Here is a 19,470-nt window from a genome sequence, read left to right as displayed (position 1 = left end):
AAAACCAATTTTTTGGAACACCCCCGGGTCCCCAAATTTTTTTTAACCAGGATTTTTTAATTTTTGAAAAACCAAAACCTTTTGGTTTTAAAGGGAAAAAAACTAAAAATTTTTCGATTTGGGTTTTTTCAGGGAATTAAGTATTAAAATTGGGACCCCTTTCTTTTTTTGGGTTTTTTTTTAAAAAGGAAAGATTTTTAAATTTTTATTTTATTTTTTAAAAAAACAAAAAAAAAAAAAGAAAATTAAAAAAAAATTGACCCCCCCCCCCCCATGAGGGGGCCAAATTTTTTAACCCCTGGGGCTTTTTTTTGAACAAATTTTGGAAAGATACCCTTAAAAAAATGTTTCATTTTTAAATTTTCTAAGCCAGCTCTTTGGGTTTTTTAAAAAGAAGGTTTTTTTTAAGAAATTTTACTATACACATATATTTTAAAATAAAAGGGGCCGGCTTTGCTCTGTTTGGGGTTTTTTTCTGATTTTTCCTGTATAATTTTAAAATTTTTTTATTATACTATTTTTCATCTTACGCATTTGACTGCTTTTAAACAGTTTGTGATTGATACATAGGGGAATTTTTTGAAATTCCCAAGTTGCTTTAAAAAATCTTTTTTCTTTTTTTAAATTAAACAGCCACATTTTATCCTTGTTTTATCGTGGCAAATTTCCCTTTAAAAAAAAGGACACTTCAAAAAAAAAAAGGTTGCCTGGGCCCAAGGTTTTTAATTGGGCCTCTCACACCCTAAACGAGCGCCGAAAACCTTTTGCACCACAGTGAAGTAATACGTTTTTAGCGTGAAAAAAAAACAATATATTTTGTTCAAAAAATTGAGAATTTTCTTTTTCGTTTTTTGAAAATCCTTATTAATTTGGGAGGTTTTTTTTGTTCACAAAAAACCGGGTTTTAAAAACACTGAGGGAAAATTTTAATTTACCCGAAAATTTTTCTCCCAAAAACCAGCCCGACAAGTTTTCCTTTTATTTCCGGGAAAGTCCTTTTTATTTGTTACTACCCCTTTTGGAGTTTTGGGTAATCGACAAAAGCTAAAAAATAGCTTTTCTTTTATTAAGCTTTACAAAAATAGCCAAAACATTTTTCATTGGGTAAAAAAGATATTCACCCCGCGAAATTGTGATTGTAACCTCATATTTCTTTTGGGACTCTCAAAAATTTTTAATGCACTTAATTCTTTAAAAGCATACATTTAAAATTTTTCTTTATTTTTAAAATTGCGGGTTTTTTAAAGAGTTCTGAGTGAGAATTTATTTTGGTTGTTAGGGTCTTTTGGGAAAAATTTGTGTTGGGCCCGGGGATTTTAGCTATGTATTTACTGTCTTGCGATCAGAAAAAAAACAAAAACAATGACACCCCTGGGGCGGGGCCCAAAATTTTGGGAAAAACTCACTAGAAATTTTGCCATGCTTAAAATCTAAACTCTAGCTATTTGGGGTTTTTTAAGGGAAAATTTTTTTAAGGGTTTTTCAAAAAAAATATTAGGAAAAAAAAAATTTATCCCTGGGGCTGGGCCCAAATTTAACCCCCAAGGGGTCTTATTTGGGAAAAAAACTTGGTTTGATACCGATTAAAACACGTTTCATGCTTAAAAATTTAAACTCTAGCTCTTTGGGTTCTTTAAAGCTTTTACTAATTATGCCAATGACCCCCTGAGGCGCTGCCAATTTTGACCCCAGGGCTTTTATTTGAACAAACTTGAGAGACACTTACTAGAAGAATGTTTCATGCCAAAAATCTAAGCTCTAGCTCTTTGGGTTTTTAAAAGAAGGTATTTAAAGTTTGTTTTTTTTTTTTGGTTGCCCCTGGCACCCCTTCTTTTTTGGGTTTCCATGGCCCAAACCCGAGTTCTGCATGGAATTAAAAATTTTTTGAAAAAAATTTTTTAAAAGGGGACCACCAAAGGAACCCTTCATTTTTGAAAATTTGGGTAAAATTTGGCCCTTTGTGGGTTTAAAGAGAAAATTGTCATTTAAAGTAAAGAATTAAAAGGGTTTCCCGACAAAAAACCCCAAACACAAAAACTCACCCCCGTCAGCAATATTTTTTTTCGAAGGGGTTTGAGTTTCTATTTTATTAAAAAAAGAAGGGGCCAAGGAAAGGGGGGGCCCCCCCCGGGGTCGCTCACTTGACCCATCAAAAATTTATCCCCAAAATTTTCCTAGACAAGGGATTTTTGACCCAAATTTTTATTTACAGGGTAAGTCAAAAAAATTTTACCACCTTTGGAGTGAACAAAGGGTTTTCCATATTTGGCAGTTTTACCGTTTTTTTACCCCGGTGAGCCATATTGACACTTTTACCTAGAAAAAACATCAAAATTTAAAATTTCTGACCACTTTTCCGGGTACTTGGATCAAAATAGTTTGCCCTAGAGTTGTTAACAAGATTTTTCTTTTTTTAGCTCCTGTTGACCTAGTTTTTCATCCGAGATGACCCACCCATATTCGAACTCATCCGAGCAATTACCTTAGACAAGCATAACTGACCAAGTTTGATTGTGTCAAAATGTAACAAATAGAAAGTGTTAAACCCCAAGATTTTTTCCTTTTTTTAGCTCCTGCTGGACCTAAGTTTTTTACATTCGAGATGGACCCATGTTCGAAATCATTCCGAGCTTATTACTAGATAAGCAACCTGACAAAGTGATGCATGATTGATTTAAAAAATGTGACGCTAGCTAGAGGTTAATAAAACAAAAATGATGGAGGGCAACAGACGACGATATTTCATTGATTCCCCAGTCATCGAATTTAGCCCGATGGCCAGATGGAAAAATTAGTTCGGGCCAGTAAAAATTTTTAAAGGAAAAATGTAGTTAAATATATAGTAGAATAAATTCAAACTGGGGAAATTCAGGCTAGGTAATTTTAAAATCTTTAAATTAATTGATTGTATCCTAAAAGCTCACCCCTGAGCTTGCTCAAAAAAGATTTGTCTTCTTTGCTGCGAATTGATAGTGTTATTTTGGAAAATTTAACTTGCCTCATAAATGATAACTATACTTTTTTTAACTATTTGAACTTTGCATAATAGCAATATCATGTTTTAATACATTGGGGTAAAATTAATCCTAGCTGAGCAAAACCTCTTTTTTTTTGCGATGGTTTGAACGTAACTTATCAGCAAGTAGTGACATTGTTTTGCCTGGGCGTTAATAAAGCCCTTTATGAATAAGAAAAAAACTCCTTTTTTCGCACTTAATATTCTTAAATTATGTTTGGCTGTTCAAAACATTTTCATCGACAAAATCGCCGATGTTTTATGAGGCTGGCACTTATCTTCTGACAAAAAGTACAGAACATTGTCTACCATAATAAGCCAAAATATCCCATGTTTTATAAATCTGACACAAACTGCATTTAATCTTTACAACATAATCATTTAATTGTCAAGGTAATTATTGTGTCGGACCACTTGAAGGTCACAGTCTGTTTAATTTTGTTTACGCTGTTACTGTGTTATCGCTTACATAACAGAGGACTCTCAGATTGGCTTACAGCCCCACTACAGTATGGAGTAGGCAAATCAATCGTCTGCTGTTTGGGATTTAGATTTGCACAAAAAAAAAATTGATTTTCATTTTGAGGTTTTGAAAGTGCGGAAATGAGCGAAACTCAACAAAACTTTAATTCACTAAATATGTGATTTCAGCAATAAAGTTTAAGTTTTGGTTATGCTGACGAAATGTTATTCATTGCTTTATCACAATTTCTTGTGCAGTGAACAAAAATTCAACTCAGTACTTGGTTGGGGACATATTTTCGGCTGGTTTGATAAACTCGGCTTTTTTATAATTAAATGGAATTTTGGAATCAATATCGCTTTGAATTCGGACTAATATCTGGAAATTTTTGTAAAGTTTGGTAAGATATTTAAAAAATATAACACAGACCTGTTTGTTTACCAAAAACATGGGCCATGATGGCCCTGAGGTCGCTCACCTGTATATAGCCCCCCCCCCCCCCCTCTGGCCCAATTTTTTTCCCAAGGGCTTTTATTTTTTTATTTGAACAGACTTGGTAGACACCCATAGGAAGTTGTTTCATGCAAAACATCTAAGTTCTAGCTCATTGGGTTTTTTAAAAGAAGATTTTTTAAGTTTTTACTATACACATATAGTTAAAAACAATGACACCCCTCGGGCAGGGCCAGTTTTGACCCCTGGGCTTTTATTTGAACAAACTTTGTAGATATTTACTTAAAGATGTTTCATGCTTAATATCTAAACTCTAGTTATTTGGGTTTTTTCAAAGAAGATTTTTAAGTTTTTGCTATGTATATAAGGAAAATCAATGACCCCCGGGGCGGGGCCAGTTTTGACCCCTGGGCTTTTATTTGAACAAACTTGGTAGACACCCATTAGAACATGTCTCATGCTAAATATCTAAACTCTAGCTATTTGGGTTCTTTAAAAGAAGATTTTATAAGTATTTACTATATGCATATAAGGAATATCAATGACCCCCTGGGGCGGGGCCAATTTTGACCCCAGGGCTTTTATTTGAACAAACTTGGTAGACATTCACTAGAAGATGTTTCATGCCAAATATCTTAGCTCTAGCTCTTACAGTTCTTTAAAAGAAGATTTTTTAAGTTTTTACTTTATGCATATAGGGAAAATCAATGACCCCCTGGGGCGGGGCCAATTTGGACCCCAGGGCTTTTATTTGAACAAACTTGGTAGACATTCACCAGAAGATGTTTCATGCCAAATATCTAAGCTCTAGCTCTTACAGTTCTTTAAAAGAAGATTTTTTAAGTTTTTACTATATGCATATAGGGAAAATCAATGACCCCCTGGGGCGGGGCCAATTTTGACCCCAGGGCTTTTATTTGAACAAACTTGGTAAACTTTTACTAGAAGATGTTTTATGCCAAATATCTAAGCTCTAGCTCTTACGGTTCTTTAAAAGAAGATTTTTTAAGTTTTTACTATATGCATATAGGGAAAATCAATTACCCCCCAGGGTGGGGCCAATTTTGACCCCAGGGCTTTTATTTGAACAAACTTGGTAGATATTCACTAGAAGATGTTTTATGCCAAATATCTAAGCTCTAGCTCTTTGGGTTCTTTAAAAGAAGATTTTTTAATTTTTTACTTTATGCATATAGGGAAAATCAATGACCCCCTGGGGCGGGGCCAATTTTGACCCCAGGGCTTTTATTTGAACAAACTTGGTAGACATTCACTAGAAGATGTTTCATGCCAAATATCTAAGCTCTAGCTCTTACAGTTCTTTAAAAGAAGATTTTTTAAATGTTTACTATATGCATATAGGGAAAATCAATGACCCCCTGGGGCGGGGCCAATTTGGACCCCAGGGCTTTTATTTGAACAAACTTGGTAGACACTCATTAGAAGATGTTCCATGCCAAATATCTTAGCTCTAGCTCTTACAGTTCTTTAAAAGAAGATTTTTTAAGGTTTTACTATATGCATATAGGGAAAATCAATGACCCCCCGGGGCGGGGCCAATTTTGACCCCAGGGCTTTTATTTGAACAAACTTGGTAGACACTCATTAGAAGATGTTTCATGCCAAATATCTAAGCTCTAACTCTTAGGGTTGTTTAAAAGAAGATATTTAAGATATTTAAAGATTTTTCTTTCGGTTGCCATGGCAACCAGAGTTCTGTGGAATTAAATTCTTTGAACAATTTTTAAAGGTGACCACCAAAGGAACATTCCTGTGAAGTTTGGATAAAATTGGCTCAGTGGTTTATGAGGAGATGTCTTTTAAAAGTTTACGGACGGACGGACGGACGCCGGACGAAAAGCGATCACAAAAGCTCACCCTGTCACTTTGTGACAGGTGAGCTAAAAAGCTGATTACACAATTGTAATCTTTAAGTGGAATGGATTGAAAGACTGATGTAAAATGCTCCTTTTATATGTTAATGTGTAGGTTGAATACCACTAAATTAATTTCTTCTTCACTCTGTTAAGCTAAGCAAAAATAAATTTGAATCATTAATTCTTTAACAACATATTTCGTTATATGTTAATAAATGATAATGCATGTGTTTTTACGTAAAAATGATTTATATGTTACATAGTACGTTGCATATAAATATCGTGTTATCATAGATATTCATTATACTAACGTAATGCTCAACAATTTTTGTAACAAATATTTTTATTTGACATAAATGAACAGCAAAGAAATAATAAAATGTCTAAACATGTTATTTTACGTTTTAACTTACTCATTTAAGAAGGAAAACAAAGAGCCGGAATTATCTACTCACGCGCATTAAAAATATCCTTTTTACGTACCTCTTCCAGGGCCTCTCTAAATTACCCGTTATGTTTCTGAATATAACTTTTATGGTGATACCGGACAATCAAAGTGCTGAAGTTTATTATGGTGCAAGATTCATCAGAATACGTAAACAAATAAATGAAATATGCCCCCAAAACACGGTTTTTCGGCCGAGTTTATCTCCCAAACCAGTATGTGTAAACTTGTGATTTTCATGCGTAATGTACGCATATACGCATCTTATCTGGAGCCCTTAATGGGGGAAGCAACAGTTCCATAAAATAAATGGTTTCCTTGGAAATTAGTTCCTGATATTAAATTAAATGGTAGATTCACTCGTTGCCATGCAAAGTTTAATGTTTGCTGGTTGCTATGAAATTTTACAGTTTGCTATGAAAAGTCAATGGCTGCTATAGATGCTATGAAATCTCAGCTTTAGCTCTTGTAGATTCAGGGAAGAATTTGTTTTTAATTTTTTTTACTATAAACATATAAGGTAAATCAATGTAACCCCAGGGCGGAGCGGGGGCTATAATTTAAACAATTTTTGTGGAGGTCCATGTGACAGTGTTATATGCCAAATATCTAAGCTTCTTTAGTATAACAGAAGATTTATTTTTCCTATCTACAGATAAGGAAAATCATTTACCCCCTGGGGCAGGGCAAATTTTATCCTGAACAAACTTGGTAAACAAATACTAGAAGATGTCTCATTTTAAATATCTTAGCTCAGGCTCTTTTGGGTTTTTTTAAAGAATATTTCTTTGTGTATTAACTATTTACATACCTGTATAAAGGAAATTTAATGGCCAAATGGTTTTTATTTGAGCAAATTTGGAAGAAACCCATTGGCATAAGTTCCATGCATAATATCTAAGCTCTATGGCATTCCGATTTTTAAAAGTTTTTTTTTAGATTTTCCATTGGTTCAAAGGCAACCAGAATTTAGCATTGAATGGAATTTTTTGAATCATTTTAAAGGGCTTCATGCTAGAAATATTACTGCTTATATTTAAAATATCAGCCAATTGGTATAAGAGATGTTAAGAGTTAAACGCCATTTTTTGAAGGATGCATGCCGGACGCAGAGTGATCACAAAAGATCAACCTTGAGTACTTTGTGTTCAGGTGAGATAAAAAGTGGATGACAATATGCATCATGAAATAATAAAGCTTGCTAACCTTATTGTGTGCCTTAATGACAAGCAAATAATACTGGTTTATACAAACATAAGTATCTTAAAACCATGGCTGAATGCAATACATGAACTGGTATCTTAAGTGGAAACAAACAATCGCTAAAACATTTTACCTGTTTTTTGCTCTTCCATTATTGTCTCAAGAATAGTAAATTTCTTTTTTAAATCTGCATGTTCTTTCTCAGCCTCTAGTTGTCCTTTCTTTTTCTTCAGAAATCTGTTTCTCCATATTTGCAAGTTTTGTTTTCAAGTTTTTTCAGTCTCAACTTTTCCCTCTGAGAGTTTACTTTTCAGGTCCCATATTCTTCTTTAGTAGCAGCATTTTCCGTTGATTTCAAAACTTTTGACATTTCGTCCTTGATTTGCCCCAGAATATCTTCAAAACCTTCAGTAGTAACAATGAAGTCCTTCTTCTTCAGCTGATGAAAATAACAATTTTGTTACATTTTCTTTAAGACTACATTAGCTATGTGATTTTTAAACTTCACTCTTACATATAACATATTTTAAAGCAATATCGTTTTATTTCAAAAATACCTCAATTGTTCTTTATGTTAATTTTCACACTTTTCTGTTGCATTCTTAAATCTTATAAGAGGGTATGTAGTATAGGTATCTGGCTATCAGTCTCCTTTTTTCATTCTTCTGTTAATTTGTCTACATTTATTTCAATGCAACCAGTGTGACTATCCAAAAAGTTCAAATATTAGAAGTTTTCAGAATTCTTTTAATACTTCTCAGTTTCTTCATTTCACACTTAAATCAAGGATTTGACATGCTTGACATGTTTAGATTCTAATAGGGGTTAAGATATATAATTATGGTCACAGCTAAATGGGAGATACAAACATTTTGCAGGTTTTATTATCTCAAGTATAATAATCATTCACACCCCTTTTCAATGTCTGGATATTGGAAGTAAATTTGTGTTGCTATAATCCAAATTTACCACAATATCAGAATTCAGAAGTCCTCAAAAATTCAGAGGTATGAATTATATAGAATTTTGGTACCCAAAATATTGTTCGGATTCAAAGTTTTTGGATTTCAGAAGTTCCTTACAAACTAAAATCTCTTTTGCTTATAATTTAACATTTTATAGGTACATATATATTTTCATGTGACTTTATCAATTAACTTAAGGGAATTATTATAACCACTTCAAACTCTGTTACCTTAACTTTGTCCTGAATTATGTGGCATGTAAGTAAGTAAAGGCTTTATTTATCGAGGCTACACATTTGGTTTCCCAATCTTCCATGTGGGCCTCTAATAAAAACATAATTTACAATATATACAACTACAATATTACAAAAATAATTGCAACAACATTATGTTACAATGTACATTGATATTGTCAGAACAAGAAATACATGTTAAATATTTACAGTCCATTCAAAGCATAATACATGTCAAAGAAGTACATATCAAATTAAAAGAAGGGAAATACTTTTAAGGTGGTACATCAAATGATTGGATTCTAATTTTGTTATAAAATGATTAATTTAATGATGAGAAATGCCAGGATAGATATGAAGCTTGAAATTTCCTGAACTGTTTTAGATTTCCTTATGTTAAGAGGGATATTATTCCATAATTTAGGGCCAGAGTATACTAGGGATTTTTCTGAAAAATTCTTTCTTAGGTCGTGGAACAGCTAGGTCTGAACTATTTGTAGACCTTAAGTTGCGCTCATGTTTTTGGTGTACAAATTGGAATTTACTTTGCATGTATTGTGGATATGGTATGTCATTGATAGATTAAATATTATGATTGCTTTTTTGTATTTCATTCTTTCATCAAATCTCATCCAATTTAGTTCTTTAAACAAATCACTAGAGGGTGCATCGTAACTTTTATCTAGAATTATTCTTGCTGCTCTTTTTTGAAAATTTATGATATCATTGATCAGATCATTGCTGCAATTGCCCCAGATAGTACAGCAATAATCTAGGTGTGGTAAGATGTATGAGTTAAAAAATAGTTTTCTTGCATGTAAGTCTAGGTATTGCTTGATTCTGAGAAGTAGGTATAACTGAGAGTTGCATTTTTTAAGTATCATTTCTATTTGGATTTTCCATTTTAGTTTACTATCAACAAAAACACCTAGTAACTTTTCGGTTTCAGAAAATTGGATCATTTGATCTTGAAGGTGTAAAGGTGGTAAATGAAGCTGTGTATTATTTGATGTAAGGTGCATTGCCTTTGTTTTTTGTGTATTTAACACCATTGCATTTTGTATACACCATTTGTTTACATTTTCGAGGTTAGTTTGAAGTTTATTATGTAGTTCTTGTGGTGAATGTCCTGATGCTGTAAGTGTGGTGTCATCTGCAAACATATCTATTTCTGAGGTCTCTAAATGAAGTGGGAGATCATTGATGTATATAATGAAAAGCAGGGGCCCAAGGACAGATCCTTGGGGAACACCTGATATAACCTCTACAGATTCTGAGAGTTTACCTGATACACTGACTTTCTGTGTTCTGTTTGCAAGATAAGATGAAAACCATTTAATTGTATGAGAAGAACAATGGTAATAATGCAGTTTCTGAATAAGAATTTTATGGTTTACAAGGTCAAATGCTTTGGTTAGGTCAAGAAAAATTGTGCCAACTAGTTCTCCATCATTAATTGCATTTATCCAATTGTCAACTATGTTTGTTAATGCTGTTTCACAAGAGTGCTTGGTCCTGAATCCTGACTGGGTCATATGAATAAACTTATGAGTTTCTAGAAATTGTTTTAGATGGTTAGATACATACTTTTCAAATATGTTATCTTTAATCATTTTAAGTTAACGCCATAAAGATTTCAAACTGATATAATTAATTATTTACACTTACATCTTGAAGTTTATTCACTGCTATCTGGGCATCTGGTTGTTGTAATAGCTCTTTACCATCTTGTAAAACTGCTATCATATCGTCAATATATGAATTGGCCTCACTTTCTTCTAATTCCATGCTGCTTGAGTGGAAAATATTATTTCTATACTGACGTACCTATTGAATAGAAAACACAGGTTTTAATATTATTCTATGCATATACATGTTTATACTGTTAAGCAAACAAAATTGTTTTGTTGACACTTGTTAAGGTACTTACCTTCATAAAAGACGCAATCATAAATTATACCAGGCCTTTTTCTTACATGTATAATATTCATTGCAAATTTGGGGACATTGTGTCTAAGACTTAATTTTTTATTCAAATAAGGAAAAAAATAATTGTGAAATTTATTATTTGGGAAAAAAAATGCCAGCATATAAAATGTGCAAACTCTTTAAATAAAGCTAAATTAATATTACTGAAACTGATAAGAATTTAAAAGATATCTGAAACATTTGGAACGTCCACACCAAATACAAAATGTTTGTACCTTTTTTCAAATCACCGACTTCAGGAAAGGGATTTTTTTGGGATTGGGAAAAAAAAAGACAAAGTTTGCATTGGGAATGCCCAGGCCTATATTTGGACACATGGGATACGGAACAAGAGGGCCATGATGGCCCTGAGGTCGCTCACCTCTATATAGCCCCCCAACCCCCCCTCCCAACGTTGCAGGACCAATTTTAACCCAAGGGCTTTTATTTGCACAAACTTGGTAGACACCCATAAGAAGATGTTTCATGCTAAACATCTAAGCTCTAGCTCATTGGGCTTGTTAAAAGAAGACTTTTTTAAAGTTTTTACTATACACATAAAAATTATAGTTAAAAACAATGACACCCCTGGGTCCGGGCCAGTTTTGACCCCAGTGCTTTTATTTGAACAAACTTTGTAGACACTCACTAAAAGATGTTTCATGCTTAATATCTTAACTCTAGCTATTTGGGTTTTTTTCAAAGAAGATTTTTTTTTAAGATTTTGCTTTACACATATAATAGTCCGATTAAAGTAAAATTTAACGTCAAACAAATTGCAACACAAGCTTTTTTTATATTTTTAGTTTGTTATACACATCATATAAAACAGGTAAAAACCCTAAAAAAATCTAACCATGGCAAACCAGTAAAAAAAGCAATTCAAATTTTGCATTTGTTTCGAGTTTTTTTATGGCTCTGCATGTACACCATACACAGAGTTTTATACTGTAACCGGTGTCGAGGTAAACAAAAGTTATGAGGCCGCGCGATTTAAATATATCAAAATTTACACATTTACTACTTGGAGTTGGATTAAGAAGCTGTTTTGCAAAGTATGTATAAATTTTTATGTTATATTTACTTGTTTTTACAACTGTTAGCCTCGTACATGCCCAAATATCAAATACAATGAATGAATTGTAATGGGTTTTCGCGTGTATATAAATCAGCGTTTGTCGTTTAAAACAGTAAAGAATTTGCAATTTTCATGAGATATAAATAATCATTAGCCTATAGATTAACATTCCTTTTGATAATAAGATGTTTATGAAGCAGGAAAAATAAACACATTTAAGTTTATCCTGGGTAGCTTCAAAATGTAACTACGGAAGCGTGTTCGGGTAAACAATGCACGAAATCTAGAATAAATTGTTATTAATTTTAGAATCATAAATGCATGATATTTATTCACAGATCATTAGTTTTTGGTAAAAATGTCATTGTGTATTCATTTTAATAACATTTGGAAGATAAGAATTGAAAGGTAATACTGAGTGTGATACGAGTATATTATCTTTTTTACATACTAGTGATAATATGAGATGTCAGGGGAGTCAAAAACAGATACATAATTTACAATGATTATGTTATTTTAAAATTGTGATTCCAAAAAAGGGAGAAAACTTATTTTACAGTCACAGTAAGCAGTTCAAATTGTTGTTTAGCTCCATGGTTTAACCAGAGACATATATAACATGTTATCTGTGTCTCTGGTTTACATGTTCATGGTTTAACTAAATTGTGCTACAAATATTGATGAGGAGCTATATTCTGAGTTAACTGTTGCTTTGCCAGTGGTAATAGATCCCCATTTTGAGTGTTAAATTCGTTGTACAATTTGACAAACACATGAGATAAGATAGTTTCAATACAAACGTAATGAATCAGAGATGTTTGTGCTAATATGGATATATGTATGTCCATCCACACCGTCTGTCTATCTGTTTAAAAACATGTATATCTGCCTTTCTGTCCGTCTGGCTCTCTGTTTTTTGTCTTTACCAAAAAATAAAATTTGATAGTTGTAAAACTTGATTCTGAGATACTGTTAACATCTGCCTATCTTTAATAGGGTGTGTCTATCTGTTTGTTTTCCTTTCCTTATGCTTTTCGTCCTATATTTATGAAAACTACAGCATATGGTCTGTGAATCATATTGAAAGTATTGGCCTAAACGAACAGATAACTCATTTATATGAAGTGATAGATAAATAGTTTGGGTGCTGTTTTTGATAAGCCAAAAATGAAGCCCTGTCTTACCTACAACCATGCGACTACAGGGGAAATGCCTCCTTTTATTTAATTCTGTTTCTCTCGTCAATAACAGTTACAGATGTAATTTAAATATCTGGTAAAAAAGTGATCCCTCAGATGCATTAAAAAGCAAATTTACATGAAAATTGCCGAGCCGGTTTGATTGAGCCTGTTTATGAAGAATAATGAAAAAGTGCAACATCCCTCATGCCCCCCTAGCACCGAATTGAGCGGTACTAAATTCTCAACACTTTAAAGTGCTGGATTCAATGATCCCGAATGACCAGAAAAATATAACAATACTGAATATACGGGGCAACTTTTTACGGCTGTCACACAGTACTTCACATCTATAAATACGTATCTAGTCAAATAAGTGATCCCTCGGAAGCCTTAAAAACAGCAAACTTACTGAAAATTACAGGCATCATGGTTTGATTGAGTCTGTGATCATGAAAGCTGTATTTGACGTTGAACATATGTTTTGCTCTATAGTGCACCCAAATTCATGCATTTCTCTGAAGAGGACTCCACTTTTTGGGTAAAATTTATTTAATGAATAGTATTATTTTTTTAAGACCAGACAATGCTTTTTTGTAATCTCTTTTTAATTCCATTTTAGATGACTGGATGTAAAGTCGAAATGATAGAAAAGAGTATTGTTATCATGTACGACGAGAAGAGAAAACTGCAAGAGACCATAATATGATTAGAAGTTTAGAAACAAGAAAAAAATGTTGAACGTATATTTATTTAAGACAATAACTGTGTAAGTTGCAGAAAGAACATAAATTTCCTGGCGATGTTGTCAGTAAAGTTGAAACCTTAGACTTTCATGTTTAAATCAAATCTTTGTGTAAAACAAGACACTTTAAGCGTGCAGTAAGGTCCTAGAAAGAATCAAAGGCGTAATTAAATGGCCTCCTGACAGCTAAAATACGTTACCACCATTGTTGTAACAGTAACAGTCATTTAAAGACGTTCTTTTCATGAAAAGTGCAAAAACACGACTTGCAAATCTAGTGAAAAGACCCCCAAAACAGCAGGAGAAGGCTTTTTAACCACTATGCAATACTTTGAAAGTTATTGAAAGGATAACTTATTTTTTAATGTGACTAGGTGTAGTCGAACTTATGAGCATTATGAGAGAGATCACTTAAATATCTCTTTATATATTAATGAAGAAAACATAAATAGGGTAAACAAGATGTGATGGCATTCAATTTCAAAGGTGAAATATTTTTTAAAGCAACCTAAATGATACATGATATAAAATTGGCATTTTGAACATATAAAATTCTAATTTTGAACCATTTCTAAAGACATAACTACAGCTCATTTTCAGCATTTATTCTTCACTAACTTAAGTGTTGTGCAATATAGATAGTTGGACCATCCTGGCGATGATAAATGAAGTTATTTCTACTAAATCATGTTAAAAGTGATAGTTTGCATAACATTTATGGGTAATATTTGGATGGATGAGACTTTCGTAACGTACAAATTATGTTAAATGATACAGCAAAAGACTAAATAACCAGTTTAAGTAACTTTCAGAAATTGAGTATATTTATAATAACCAGATGCGTTGTTTGTTGTAACTAAGTTTGTTTTCTTTATTTTTATAAATTATTCAAAAATAGTTTTAAAAAATATGCTAGAATAATGTCAATGTAATTGATGTAACGTATGTTACATTTTGCTTAAGTGATTATGTTTCTTTATTTATATAAGCTTATGTGATATAAATATTACTTGAACCTCTTTTCAATTGTAAATATTAGGTATTTTTAAGATAATGCAATTTGAACGTTTTGCATTATTATTATGAGTGGGTGGGGTAATAATCTTGTGTGTCACAAGTGAATAAATAATAAACAAGAGGGCCATGATGGCCCAAAGTCGTTCACCTGTATATAGGCCCCCGGAGCGGGGCAAGTTTAAACCCCAGGGCTTTTATTTGAACAAACCTGGTAGACACCCATGAGAACATGTTTCATGCTAAATATCTTAGCTCTAGCTCTTCAATGAGTTCTTTAAAAGAAGATTTTTAAAGTTTTTACTATATGCACATAGGGAAAATCAATGACCCCCTGGGGCGGGGCCAATTTTGACCCTAGGGCTTTTATTTGAACAAACTTTGTAGACACTCATTAGAAGATGTTTCATGCCAAATATCTAAGCTCTAGCTCTTAGGGTTTTTTTTTTTAAAAGAAGCTAAATTTGAAGTTTTTTCTTTCGGTTGCCATGGCAACCAGAGTTCTGCATGGAATTAAATTCTTTGAACAATTTTTCAAGGTGACCACCAAAGAAACATTCCTGTGAAGTTTGGATGAAATTGGCTTAGTGGTTTTGTGGAGATGTCACTTAAAGTAAAAGTTTACGGACGGACGCGGGACGGCAGGAAGCCGGACGAAAAGCGATCACAAAAGCTCACCCTGTCACTTTGTGACAGGTGAGCTAAAAAGTAAAATGATTCAAGATTCAAGTAATATTTTACATGCTATGTGCCATAAATGACTGATTTGTCAGTATTTACAACAGTTTTACTATATTTTTACTGCGCTACTAATGCAGTAACGGCTATTTTTGCATATTTTGACCACTTTTTTGTAATTTACTTAAACTGTATTGAAAATGTGTCAAGTGCTTCTTTTTAGTTATTTCACAATATTGTACATTCAAATACATTATCAAAATATTCATGAAAATAAGCATGAAATGGAGGCGTGCTGCTTTAATATTCTACAAAATTTAAAATAAACATAATAATTATAGTATACAAATCTAGTTACCTTTGAAAAAAGATTGTTTGGTCCTGTAACATTGCATCCAATGTGACTATGAAAGTACTTGTTATTTATGATAACATGAAGCAACCCAGTGCAATCAGTGTCGACTGCTGATGTCTTGTCCTTGTACCCCGGAGCATTTATAAAACATTTGCAAACGTTCCATGGGTCTGTCGACCACTGTTGGGCATCACTGTTTTTCCAAAAAGGTACTGGTGGCATTGATGCATGATACTGTATAATGCTGTCATAGATGGCACCACATACATTGTTTGAACAGGGTCTCTTATTATTAGGAAAACAACAGTTACATTTATCTTGTTTGAGGGGACATATCCCTTTTGAGACTCGGACATGATCTGGCTGGAGAGTTGTTATCTGACAGGCGCCACATGGTATGTTTGGTTGAGGAGTCTTTGCTTGTTGTATTTGGTTTATAATATCTTTGTGCTGCTGTCTTCCAATGTCATCACAAAATGGCGCAAGTCCCTCTTTAAGATAACCCAAGCCTAGGCCAGCCTTAACCCACTGCCGGTATTTGTTGTTCTTTAAATGTATCTCATGTGCCATCTTGATTTCTAAAACAAACAAAAAATATTTTTAGCTACAATTTGTAAGAATCCAAGGAAAACCAACATTAACTATGACTGATCACAAACACTGTTGGCCCTGAGATTTGTTGTTAGAAATGGTCATATACAAAAGTAGATATTATTTGGGCCACATTGAGCGGCTAAAATCAATTCAACAATTTCTAGTCACGTGGTGGAGTCACGTGGTAGTCACATGGTGAAGTCACGTGGTGGAGTCACATGGTGGAGTCACGTGGTGGAGTCACGTGGTGGAGTCATGTGGTGTCACATAGTGGTGTCACATGGTGGTGGAGTCACGTGTTGTTGTTGTTGTTGATGCACTAATCTAAGAAAATTCAGTAATTTAACCTTCAAGGCCATTAAAAAGCCCAAGTGTTTGATAAACAACAAGGTCTTGTCCTTAAGTATGTTCTGTTATAATATGAAGTTGATCCCTTCAATAATAGCAAAGTTACAGCCAGTTACAGTCAAAACAATGAAAATTTCAATAAGTTGAACTTCAAAGTCAAGGTCATTTAAATGAGTGAAGGTCAAGGTCTCTCTGTTTATTTTTGAAGGTTATCCTTGAACATTATTATGTTCAAGTTTGAAGACAATCCATTCAAAAATAACAAAGTAAAACAGCCAATAATAGCCAAAAAAAAAGAAAATTTCAGTAATTTGACCTTCAAAGTCAAGGTCATTTATGAGTGAAGGTCAAGGTCTGTCTGGTTATTTTTAAGGGATATCCTTGAAGATTATTATGATCAAGATTGAAGACAATCATTTCAAAAATAACAAAGTTACATCCAATAATAGCATGAACAAGCAAAATTTGGACTTTTAACCTTGAAGGTCAAGGTTATTTATCGATGAAGGTCAAGGTTAGTGTGGGCTACTTAAAGGTCTTGTCCCAAGGGTTGTTGTAGCCAAGTATGAAGACAATACATCAAGAAATAAAAAAGTTATGATCCAGGTACATGTTTGCGGACGGGAACAGCAACGGCAACGCCGCCGTGACTATAGCAATACCTCTACTTTTTTATCAAAAAAAAAAAAAAAAAGTCGAGCTAAAAATGAAATAATTATATATACGAAACAATCCAATTTTGAAAATTAGTTTGTAAAATAAAAATCTGATACATCTAAATCAATTATCATTATACTTTGAACTGTCTTTTGATCCTAGATTCATTATTCAGAAATGTCTACATTTTAGTCTATGTCCATATCTTAGCAACACTTAAAAATTGGTGTAAAACATAAAATTGTTGGGATAAAAAGAAAGCTAAACATTCAAAGCATTAAGGAACATTTTGGGTTTGTTCAAGAAAAGGGGGTTGTAAACTCAAACAAGAGCTGTCAGAAGGACAGCAATGCTCGACTATTCTTAGTGCTTGATCTATAGTAAAAAACGCCTTGATTAAAAGGTAAAATTTTTTCAGTAAAGAAAAAGGCAAATTTTTTATTTTAATCTATATTACAGTTATGGACATTGGAGAGAGTCCTAGAATGCTCTCAAAGAAGAGTATAAAATTGCAACATGTTTCAAAGCCATATGTCAATGAATTTTGAAAATATTTGAGGTATTACAAAAACTGTAACATAAATTCTAAGTCGAAAAAGGGGCATAATTCTGTCAAAATGCTTGATAGAGTTACCTCCTCTTGTCTACAGGTTGGGGTCATGATGGTGAATAAGTGTGCAAAGTTTCAAAGCCATATGTTAATGGGCTTTGAAAATATTTGAGGTATTACAAAAACTTTAACGAAAATTCTTAGTCGAAAAAAGGGCATAATTCTGTCAAAATGCTAGATAGAGTTACCTTCTCCCGTCTACAGGTTGGGGTCATGATGGTGAATAAGTGTGCAAAGTTTCAAAGCCATATGTTAATGGGCTTTGAAAATATCTGAGGTATTACAAAAACTTTAACATAAGTGGTTACGCCGACGCTCGGTGACTACAATAGTTCAACTTATTCTTATCGAATAGTCGAGCTAAAAATTAGTCCCAAATTAGATTGTGTTGTATGACTCAGACTGCCATTTAGCCGCAATCTTGAGACCACATCTTGATCGTAAATATCTGGGCAAGGTTAAAACAAGAGGGTCATGATGGCCCTAAAAACGCTCGCCAATATATAGGCCCCTGGGCCAAGGCCAATTTTAAACCAGGGGCTTTTATGTAGTGGTGGGGTTTCCAACAATAAACACTTTGATATGTTTATTATATGTTTAGTCAATAAAGAATAAAACCTGTAACAAATAAAATAAGTATGAGACATCACATTACAAACAAATATAATACAAGACAAATACATTTTACAAAATACATAATACACAATATAATACAACAATTCAAATTACAATAAAAACAATTTCACAAATAAATAAATACATATATACACTATTAAACATACCAGTCTTGTAATAGAAGAAATCTAATGAAATAATAGAAATAAGAATCAAGTATTTCTATTAAGAAATTACTGAAAGTTAAATAATTTTAAAGTTCTTTACACTTTGAAAGCGAGACAAGGAGTGGTCAGTTACCAAGATAATATTTAAGCTATCCCAGAACCAAATCATCTAAAATTAACCAAAACCAATCATCCATCACTCAACTTGCAAAACCAGTTAAATCACCCAAAAACAAAAGGAACAAAGACAAACATGAACACATAACACCACAAAAGATTTGGTTTGGCCTTTAAGGGAAGTAACTACAGTATTTAACTTGGCTTATTTTAACCTTATCTACATTTATTTGAACAAACTTGGTAGACACAACAATCAGAGATCCATTTTTTGTGTCCCCACTTTAAAACTTAACAGGAATGTTGATCAGCATGTGTAGTTGTTCACCTGGGTATTTTTGCCTGGATATTTTTAGTATTTTTAGAGTTATTGCCCTTGACTTAGTAAAATTTTGCAATTTTCAACTTGTGTCGCATGAAACTCAAAAAGTATTTGACCTAGAGTCATGAAACTTTACAGGAATGTTGATCAGCATGTGTAGTTGTTCACCTGGGTATTTTTGTCTGGATATTTTTAGTATTTTTAGAGTTATTGCCCTTGACTTAGTAAAATTTTGCAATTTTCAACTTGTGTCGCATGTAACTCAAAAAGGATTTGACATTGAGTCATTAAACCTTACACGAAGGTTGCTCAGACAGCATATTTAGTTTTTCACCTGGGGTTTTGCTTGTGGATTTATCCAGTATTTGT

General features: G+C 33.0%; 1 protein-coding gene across 1 annotated transcript; it reads right to left on the bottom strand.

The window, feature by feature from the left end:
- Positions 1-7,739: 7,739 nt before the first annotated feature.
- Positions 7,740-16,265, bottom strand: LOC132751645 (uncharacterized). The gene is made up of 3 exons (XM_060741847.1): positions 15,675-16,265; positions 10,324-10,482; positions 7,740-7,896 (listed from the first exon to the last, which is right to left on the bottom strand). The coding sequence occupies exons 1-3, from the start codon at positions 16,239-16,241 to the stop codon at positions 7,768-7,770; spliced, it is 855 nt and encodes a 284-aa protein (XP_060597830.1). The 5' UTR covers positions 16,242-16,265; the 3' UTR covers positions 7,740-7,767.
- Between the last annotated feature and the right edge of the window lie 3,205 nt (positions 16,266-19,470).

This window comes from Ruditapes philippinarum, unplaced genomic scaffold (genome assembly GCF_026571515.1).
Source record: "Ruditapes philippinarum isolate M1 unplaced genomic scaffold, ASM2657151v2 ctg11971_1_1_1_1, whole genome shotgun sequence".
NCBI lineage: Eukaryota > Metazoa > Mollusca > Bivalvia > Venerida > Veneridae > Ruditapes > Ruditapes philippinarum.
The sequence above is the reverse complement of the archived record's forward strand: the minus strand, read 5'-3'. Positions and strand labels throughout refer to the sequence as shown.

What these genes read in the sequence shown, in the direction of transcription:
- LOC132751645 (XM_060741847.1), bottom strand. Translation starts at nt 16,241, where the DNA reads ATGGCACATGAGATACATTTAAAGAACAACAAATACCGGCAGTGGGTT. An exon ending in CAAACAATCTTTTTTCAAAG is followed by an intron (nt 10,483 to 15,674) that starts GTAACTAGATTT and finishes TCTATTCAATAG; the next exon opens with GTACGTCAGTATAGAAATAA. An exon ending in CAGTGAATAAACTTCAAGAT is followed by an intron (nt 7,897 to 10,323) that starts GTAAGTGTAAAT and finishes TATTTTCATCAG; the next exon opens with CTGAAGAAGAAGGACTTCAT.